Here is a 10,816-nt window from a genome sequence, read left to right on the forward strand (position 1 = left end):
TTTCAAAAATTTGTTGAAGGCGCCTAATGTTTCGGACTTCGTTAGAAATAACCCTTTTTCATCAGATTAATTCATTGTAGGTATATTATTTGAACATTATTATGTATAAATTTGTTGTCTATGTATGTTTTGGTTTGATTATATTGTGTGCGTATTTTCATTCGATTCAAAAATACTAAAACATATAACACAATAATTGTGTCTTTTAATATTCCATAGTATAACATGTAACTTATACAGTAAATATTCCATTCGGATGGGTTATGCATAACAAAACTATCTATCTATCTCTTCCATATGAGTACTTTATTCCCATGTGACAAGTATGACAACCCCATAACTCATAACTCACCTTTGAATTAAATCAATATTGTCTTTTACCCTCTTGATGGTTCATAACGCATGTTACTTGAACAATATGAATCAATTATGCAATTTTCATGTTCAATTTAACACTGCATTTCATGTTCATTTCATATTTAACCAAAGGGTGAATTTAAATTTCAATTTGACATTGAATTTCAATATAAATTTCGGCTTCACTATAAATATTAGCCCGAGCCTTTATTCCATCCAAACAACTACTTACTCAATGGAATCATCGGGAGGTAACATCAAATTCCATTTCTAAGGTAACAACTTACCTTTTCCAAAACTTATTAACTTAGACAATATGCATGTTATCATTGATTGTTCCTAATTTCCATTGTTTTTTTGTTTCCAACTTTAAACGCGAGGGAAATCCCGGTCATCGTAATTTTTTGTTAACAAGCAGGAAGATTGGATATCTGAAGAATGCCTATCTGAAGAATGCCTTTCGGATATTATTCATTTTAGCCATGTCATTGAGATAGGTTAACCCTAAATCAAAAATGTCTTAGCCAAACATACTTGATGTAGAAGCAGCTGCAAATTTAAAATCTCAACGATGATGCATTTGGTTCTCAAACAGTTAAAGCATCAGAAACATTTCAGACGTATGATTTGGGTGTATATGGGAAATGCATCAAATGGCAACTAAAAAACCCGATAATTGAGGGATACAACTTGTAATAATAACATAAATAATTGAAGGGTACACGTTTATAAACTATCGATACTTTGCTAAATTAACAATGTAAACGGTAAAATTCTACCGGTGCAATGATACTAGGTGTAAATGACAAGCGTCTCAACTTGTCATTTACAACTATTTTCGTTATACCAGAGAACTTTTATCCATTTACATTGTTAATTGTACTGGTACTTATGTTTTACATGTGTATCTTCCATTATTTAACGTTATTATTAAAAGATCTAACGTTTAATTCTCGAGAATTTTTTGATGCATTTTGTTGCATTACCCGTGTACCACCCAAATCATAAGTCTGAAATGCTTTCGATGTTTTAAATGTTTGATAACCAAATGGATCGCCTTCGAGATTTTAAATATGCAGCTGCTTATACATCATCTATGTTTCTCTCAGACGGTTTCGGTTTACGGTTATCCTATCTTCATGAGCTGGATGAAATGGATAATATTCCGAAGGCATTCTTCGTATATCCAGTCTTCCTGCACGTTACTCAAAATTATGATGGTCGAGATTTCCCTCGCGTTTCGTTTAGGTTGATTGCTCCGAATATATAACGACATTTGATCTCCGAATCGTTGTTGGTTGATTGGTCGGGCTTTTATATCCATATTTGCTTCTCTGTATACCGAGACATTTGAGGATTGTTGAAATATCAATACTAGCTATTAATTTATTTTATATTTGCGTGCAAATGTATCGAAACACATTATTAAAGAATCGTTTTCTATAATATCCAAAACAAAGTTTCCATACTTAGAATTTCTAAATCAGTTAAAATTTGAGAAAATGGTAAAAATTTACACAATCGGTTTCTCTAATTTCGCCTATAAAGTATCGGTAACTTACAAACATGTATCGACACATAAAGTTTTCAAACATAAAGTTTCCAACAAAGTGTCGATACATTTAATAAAAGTATCGATCCTAAAAATATCGAAATCGATTATTATAAAGTAATAGGTAAAATATACCGGTTTAATGAGACACATAGGTAAACAAATATGTCGATATATTTATTAAAAGTATCGATCCCAAAAACATCAAAACCAATAATTATAATGTAATAGGTAAATACACAAGGTAACCGATAGATATATACTGGTTTTAAGAGAAAATAAGTCTACATAAAGTATCAACACTTTATAAATTTGTGTCGATACTTATTGTCCAGAATGAATGCCCAACTAGGTGCACGCATAAAGTGTCGATACATTTAAAATTGTATCGATCCCAAAAACATCGAAACCCATAATTATAATGTTATATGTAACTTTACAATGTAACCGGTAGAAATATACCGGTTAATTAGAAAATAGGTCAACATAATGTATCGATACTTTTTAAATTGTGCCGATACTTTTTGTCCAGAATGAATGACAAACTAGGTGCACGCATAAAGTGTCGATACATTTAAAATTGTATCGATCCCAAAAACATCGATACTGATAATTACAATGTAATAGGTAAATTAACAATGTAACCGGTAGAAATATATCGGTTTTATGACAAAATAGGTCTACATAATGTATCGACACTTTTTAAATTTGTGTCGATACTTTTTGTCCAGAATGAAAGCCAAACGAGGTACACACATAAAGTGTCGATACATTTATTAAATTTATCGATCCCAAAGACATCGAAACTCATAATTATAATGTAATATGTAAATTTATAATGTAACCGATAGAAACATACCGGTATAATTAGAATATAGGTTAATATAATGTATCGACACTTTTTAAATTTGTATCGATATTTTTTTAAATTACGCATGTTTTTTCCTTCATTATTTATATGTTATCCACGCTTTTAACACCGTCGATACAAATCCCAAATCGATAAACCCTAAAGGCATAAGAGAACTCTTCCACTCCGACGAATACCTGCGTTAATAACAGTTACGAACAGATCTTCATATAAATTTATCGATATTGTGGTATTCAAATTAGGTTTTGATTGATTTCCAGATTGGACACTTTTTTTCCCTTGATGTGTTCGATAGGTATGTTGTCGAAACCCTAATTTTTTTAGAATGTTAGTCTTCAAAAATAGGGGTTAGGTTTTAAAGTTTGCTATTTTCGAATGGATATAGGTTGAAAGTTCAATCTTTGTTCGCAAAGATGATTACCTTCAAATGGAGCTCTAGCGTATCAACATTGAAGAAAATCGAAAGCGACCAGTAAGTATCAATGTATTCATGTAATTGTTCTTGAAATGGTAAATGGATTAAATTATTTAATAACTTTTAATTGATTACAAATTTCAAATCTCTACAGTCTGACTGAATGTCAAAGGATAAAGGAAGCTCATAATTATGTTGACTGCATAGCCAATAAAACCCCCTTGCAGGGTCCAAATGGTACCTAGGAATTGGTAAGGCAAGATTTCTTTGAGGGTTTAGGAGTTCATGATTGAATATTACATATAATAGTTGTACTCAGTTGTTGAAAAATTGTTCTTAATTTTATATAAGGATAGTTGTAATGATATCCGTTCACGTTTTGGGACCAATTAGTTAGATACATGCAGTACCCTATATCCTTGAGGCAGAGCACAAGAAATCTGGCACTTAAAGATTTACCAAGAGCGGTATCTTTTGCTCTGAATGAAGACCGAACCTAGAATCAAGTTTGTAATTATGCCTATCATGCTGAAGAGAACATACTGAATGATAGGATTTGCACACAACTGCAAGCATTTTATGGGAAATCATGAGATCTCTGTTGCATAATTTTAGTAGAGTAGTTGGGTTTAGGGTTGAAAATGCTTGCAGTTGTGTGCAAATCCTATAATTCATTAGGTTCTCTTCAGCATGATAGGCATAATTGCAAAGTTAATTCTAGGTTCGGTCTTCATTCAGAGCAAAAGCTACCGCTCTTGGTAAATCTTTAAGTGCCAAATTTCTTGTGCGCTGCCTCGTGGATATAGGGTACTGCATGAATCTAACTAATTGGTCCCGAAACGTGAACGAATATCATTACAACTATCCTTATATAAAATTAAGAACAACTCTTCAACAACTGAATACAACTATTATATGAAATGTTCAATCATGCACTCCTTACGTTGGAGGGATTCAGTCCCTAAACCCTCAAAGAAAGCTTGCCTTACCAATTCCTAGCTAACCATTTGGACCCCCAGGTTTTATTGGCTATGCAGTCAACATGATTAACTTGGATAATCCCAGTTACAGAACTAATTCCATCCATGATATGTGGGAGACTCTATTCTACAGATTGTTTGGCATTTATGTGATGATGCAGATGGAATATTAAACGATCTTGTAAGCCACAATCAAAATAGACTAAGAGAGGAGATGACAAAAGCTGCAATTAGACACAAGAAAAATAAAAGGAAGCGATGATGCAAATGTAGGGGAAATTTTGTATACGATTCATAATTTTGTATACGATTTATAATTTTTTTATGTGAATGTAATTATGTATGAGATGATAAAAGTTAGCAATTGGTTGTTGTACATGTTTCTTATACACAGTAGGCGTTATGTTGATACTTATAATATATGGAGATCGTTGTCTGCATTATTCCAAATGTCACTAACATAATTTTCATCATGTGCGGGACTAAATGGTCATTTCATTCTGTATTCGAAAAAATTAGTTGATTTAGGTTGTGTTCTTGTACTTCACTTGAGGACATGTTAGTTTGTTATGTCCCTCACCGTTGCAGAGCCCACATCGGCTAATTTTCTTCTCGACCTTGTTCTTTGGTACTTCATTTTGCTTGCATTGTTTTCGTTAAGGGTCGTGAATATTGTTTACTACACTTCTCTGGTTGACTGAATCATTCAAACCAAATGAGTTTTCAAATTCTTCTGTTAGTCTTTTCATCTTATCTCTTGCGGTTTTGAAAGACACGTCTGTCTTTGATGCAATGTAGCATAACTACTTGACGTTGCACGTAGAGCAGTGAACCTTGCCATTGCACGTAGAGCAGCGAACCTTGCCATTTGTATTACTTCTGGAGGTACATTCAAGTTAACAAAACTGGGTGCAGAAGCCTTCGCATCCTTAGTCCACCTACTTTGAATCAAAGACCCGGGCAAATATATGTAATCCAAGTGCTTCAAAACATGAAGTTGATGGCGACATGGAAGTCCGACAGTCTTGAATTTTCTGTAGAAGTAATTTAGGGTTTTCGTACGAGAATCAAAATTAATTTCAAATGTTCTATTTTTTTTTTTTTTGTACTTTTTCAAAATATAATTTTTACATTCATCTGATAAGGACTAAATCTCTTCCTGAATCCGGTACAATGTCTCCAGTTGAAGTTCTTCTTGGAACGCACGAAAAGATTCATGCGTATAAAACTCAACAGCATGGCTTTCAAGGTCAACCAGTTTTGTGATTTGGAAGGGATTCGTCTGGGAACTTAAGTAATCCACTTTCAACTCGTTCATACGCATTCTACTAATTCCAACTTCAATTGCACGAACAAAATCTAAATATGCCTTCTTGTGTTTCAGTGCAATCACGAGTGAAGCATTCATAGACTCGCACCTTTGTGTTGAGCAAATATTGGCAAAGAAATGATCAGTTAGATATGTTTGTGCCCATAAGTTACGAGTATTTCCCTTCTTAATCACCCATGGATGTTTTTCGATGTTGAATTCTGAAACAACTGAACGCCATTGAATATCAAATTCGTCGGTTGTCCACCAGGAAGCCATGCATTTTGAGAATGTTGCTATAAATTTTGGGTCACCAATGTTAGCTTGTGCATTGCGAGAAAGATGCCAAGAACATAATCTGTGCTTAGCATAAGGGATAACAGATTTGATAGCCCTCTGCATTGCCCTATCCCCATCGGTGACAACTGAAATAGGCGATTTATTCATCATGGCTTCTAAAATATTCTGTAGCACCCACTCGAAAGATTGGGATGTCTCATCAGCGATTATGGCAGTAGCAAACAAAATTGTGTTATGGTGATGATTGACACCGACAATAGGCATAATTGGTCGACCATACAAATTATCTTTGTACATTGTGTCGAACACAATTACATCACCGAAGCATGTGTAATCTAATCTCTATGTAGAATCCGACCAAATAAGATTTTTGCAATGGCCCTGATTCGTCTACCGAGTATGTCATAAGAAACCCGGGATCATCATGTTTCTTATAATCAAAGTAAGCAATAAGTGCTCACATCCCCATCAACGATTTCCTTTGTTTTACCTCTTTGAAGTGCATTGTAGAGGTCTTTATATGTAAATCCAACATTATGATAGCCCCTTGCCTACTGCGTTAAATAGTTCATTACTTGTGACGTGCCAACACCGACCTCATTCAATGTTGTTGCCTTATCGATATCAGCCTTACTTACAGCTCTATTAGAACGCATAAATGGTGTCATAGCAAGTGTGCACAATGCATGATTATGTTTCTGATAAGACTTACTTATAACCCAGTGATCGTTTGTATTTGTTGATGTAACTACGACTCTAGCCTTGCATTGTGTTCTTGTGATTGGCGTATGAGCACGTTGACGATCAACAGTATTGACTTTTGATACTCAAAACCCTTCTTTGGAACAACAAAATTCTTGTGTCTTCACATTCCCTTCCATGTCAAGCCGTGTTGTTCCCCGACGTGCACTAAACCCATGTTCATGTGCGAATCCCTTGTAAAAGTACCAAGCTTGATCACGTGAAGAGAAGAGCTGACCAACCAATCTGTCAGATTCATCAACGTTATGTACTTCATGGCATTCCTCAGTTGGCTTAACATTGTATGCATCAGTATGATCCATGGCAAAAATTTTGTTGTGCAAGTTCAGTGGTCCCAACAGGAGTTGATAGAGATGTAAGTAAAGGTTCATTGAACAACATGTTTCAATCATGCTTTCAATAGGATGTGGTATTGGTAGTGGTAGTTGAAGGGTGGGTACAACATTAAATTCGCATGACATATTTAGGTATGTACAATAAATACAAAATTCAATAACTTTAAAATAATAGGTAAATTTAATATGTAGGTGGTAAAAATAGACTTTTTTAATGACAAAATTCGTAAACACAAAGATTTGTTTCCAATATTTTATCCAGTATATGGTTCTCAAAAATAAAGTTTCCAAAACAGTGTCGATACATTTATTGTAAGTATTGATCCTCAAAACATCGAAGCCAATTATTATAAAGTAATAGTTAAAATATACCGGTTTAATGAGAGAATGGGTAAACATATGTGTCGATACATTTATTAAAAGTATCAATCCCAAAAACATCGAAACCGATAATTATAATATAATAGGTAAATTTACAATGTGACCAGTATAAATATATCGGTTTTATGAGAGAATATGTCAACATAATGTATATACACTTTTTCAATTTGTGTCGATACATTTTGTCCAGAATGAATGCCAAATGAGGTGCACGCATAAAATGTAGATACATTTATTAAAAGTATCGATCTCAAAAACATTGAAACCGCTAATTACAATGTAATAGGCAAATTTACAATATGCCCGGTAGAAATATACCAGTTTTATGATAAAATAAGTCTACATAATGTATCGACACTTTTTAAGTTTGTGTCGATACTTTTTTCCAGAATGAATGCCCAACGAGGTGCACGCATAAAGTGTCGATACATTTAAAATTATATGATCCCAAAAACATTGAAACCGATAATTATAATGTAATAGGTAAATTTGCAATGTTACCGGTATAAATATACCGGTTTAGATAGAAAATAGGTCAATATAAGCGCTACATATTACATTATATAAGTGATACCTAATATGTTATTGTACTTGATAATATTTTCGGTTAAATGCTTATTTTATTATATAAGCGATACATATTACATTATATAAGCGCTACCTAATATGTTATTACATTTGATAATATTTTCGGTTAAATAATATAACATAACCGGTCTAAATTTTAACTGATCACTTGTTTAATCACTCACACTATTTTTTAACCGTTTTTTAACCGCTGCACAATAGAACTTCCCGACAATAACAATCTTTAGTAATCTTTATGTATGAGCTTCTGATACGGGGTCAAATCTCACATTCAATCTATATAAGGCAAGAGATATTATGATTTAATGCAGAAGATTTGTTCAAAAATAATATTGATCAAAATATTATAATATACTTAAAAACTGTCAGTTAAAGTGATTAATTTTAACCCTGGTTGTCGAGAATTATTCATCAAATAAGTTTCAAATTATATGTAATTTAAGATTTTTTTTAAATAACCAATATATTTCATTTATCGAAAGTCGTATTAACAAACGTCTTGTAAATTTTAGATTGAATAAATACAATCAAGATTATTGAAAATAAAATATAACAATAATCGCTTAGTGAAACAATTAAAAAGTGGAGCAACGACGTAAATAAACTGAATGCACCAACGAATTAGAGCATCGAAACATGAAGGAGAGAAACTTGAAGAAGAACCAAGATGACCAACGAAAAAAGCGATCTCCCCTTAGTAAGAATCTCATCCTACACATATATGCGATAACCAACGAACCGACTTTGCACAAACGAACAGAGGAATCGAACATCGGGAAAGCAACCAACCATGTATTTAGTGAAAAACAAAAGACCGAGAAGAAGACCAATAAAAAAATTACACCAAAAATCTAAAACACCGATAATCATGATACCCTTCATTAAAAAAGGACCCAAAAAATTATTAAAATACTATAAAAAAAACTAAAAATGGCAAGATAGTGGACGGAGAAGACCACCACCACTGCCATGAAACAAAGTTTGTAATTTAAGATTTTTAATAGTAGTCATGTATCAACACAACAGTTATTATATGAAGATGACAAAAACGTTCAAAATCATTATTAAAATAAATAATGGTATGTAACCGAATTACACTAATAATAATAGATTATGATCTTATTTTATCAATATTGTTCAATTATTATAATAACGAACCGATATTTCAGTTATTATTCTACTATTTTAATTTTTTATATAAAAAATTAACTCTTTATTTTTTGATAGCTCCTTTAAAAAATTACGATTATGATATTTATAACCATTACAATAATATTTATTATATTTGTAATTATAAAGATATAACGCAATAAAAAATACACTCATAGTTCAATCATGTAGGAGTTTCAATTTTCTTATAGTTATTTAGCAAAATCTAAATGGTAATTACATACCTAAAACCCAAAATTGTCTGAATGTTTTTTCTCTGTGTATGAACATTATGTCCAAAAAAAAAGAATAAAATTGTCAACAAGGCCTAATATGAGTAGTTTTGGTTTCATAACTGCCCAAGCACCAATCTTTACATACAGCTCTTAGAGCCTTCACCAAATCCCTGCACATCATCTTCACCGTCCCTTCCCCTTCTCTTTGCATTATCACCAGAACCTTCGTAACCCCATTGCCTTCCACCACCGCCTCCCTCACTTTCTCCTCTTTCTTCAAGCAACACACGCTCCACAACACCACCACCGCGTCTTCCGTCGCCGTCTTCGACACCTTCAACAGATTCTCCACGACCTCCGCCACGCATTTCGGATTCGAGCTGATTGCCGACCTGCCTTCGCTGCAACTGCTGAGTGTTGCCAACAACTTCAATGACTTTTCGGTTATCGAGTTCGATACGATCTCGACGACGCCGTTTTCGATCAGGCGGGACTTTATGGAACGGGTTGTTGAAACGGTGGATAGAATGGAGGTCACGGCGTCATTTAGTGATCGGCTCTTGTTGGTTTGGAGGAGGTGGAGAAGGATGGATATAAGGTCTTGTGAGTCGGAGATTCTTCGCTTGGATTCTGAGTCGAATGCCAGTGAATCCAGAACTCGGACTGATTTGACCTTCGAGTCGAGGCTTCCGTTTTGGAGAATGAAGACGATCGCCGATAAAAAATGACTCTCCCGATTGCTTTTCAAAATCAGTTTGTTTAACCGTTCTTTAACTCCGTTTTCGCTCAAAATCAAATCCAAAATCCCAAGCGTCGTTTCCAGAGCTTCGATTTCCACACATTTCTTCGTCAAAACTCCGGCGATCACCTCAACAAAACAGTCGGATCTAACAACAAATCTCCGGTTCTCTTCACAACGGCTCACGAATTCGGAAACCCTAGACAAGGAATCGACGCAGCACAGCCTCTCAATTTTCTCTATCAACAGCTTAGCCGGAACATCAGAGGTCCCGGGAAGCAGCCTAGCAGAGTTAGAGCCCGGCCGGAGAGTAGAAGATTGGATCCAGAGATTGATCAGACGGTGGAGCGTAAGGTTAGGAATGAAATCCTTGGAGGGAAGAACTTGCATGGTGGCGGGACACGTGTCGTGACCGGATTCGAGCCATTGCTGGATGCTGGAACGGTCGTAGGTAACGCCGGTACAGAGGCTGACAGGAGATTTCATGAGATCCAGTGAAATCGGACACCGGAAAACACTGGGTACGGTTATGTAAAGTTCCTCCTTCACCATTTTCTTTTCCAATTAAAGCTTTGCTTTGGTTGGTTTTGAAATTTGAATACAAGGGAAAGGTTGATTTTATATGGAGCTGGGAGAAGGAGTCAAAGTGTAGGTGAAGAAATGTCTTTTCAACGTGTTATTTTTATGGGGGTCGCTGGTCAATTAATCAAAAGCGTGATGGCTTTTTTTTATTTTTACTTTAGACTGTTAAATTTGAATTGTTTTTATTTATAAAATAATATTTTTAACTAATAATCTCTCAACTATAGAATATTATTTTATTAAGTTACTCGATTATTAAA

The 10,816-nt window shown here is 34.2% G+C and overlaps 1 protein-coding gene across 1 annotated transcript; it reads right to left on the reverse strand.

Annotated features, from left to right (window-relative positions):
• Positions 1-9,262: 9,262 nt before the first annotated feature.
• Positions 9,263-10,585, reverse strand: LOC120146780 (U-box domain-containing protein 29-like). Its single transcript, XM_039160279.1, has one exon. The coding sequence runs from the start codon at positions 10,524-10,526 to the stop codon at positions 9,318-9,320; it is 1,209 nt and encodes a 402-aa protein (XP_039016210.1). The 5' UTR covers positions 10,527-10,585; the 3' UTR covers positions 9,263-9,317.
• Between the last annotated feature and the right edge of the window lie 231 nt (positions 10,586-10,816).

This window comes from Hibiscus syriacus, unplaced genomic scaffold, assembly GCF_006381635.1.
Source record: "Hibiscus syriacus cultivar Baekdansim isolate YM2019G1 unplaced genomic scaffold, ASM638163v2 tig00002511_pilon, whole genome shotgun sequence".
In the NCBI taxonomy this organism is placed as follows: Eukaryota; Viridiplantae; Streptophyta; class Magnoliopsida; order Malvales; family Malvaceae; genus Hibiscus; species Hibiscus syriacus.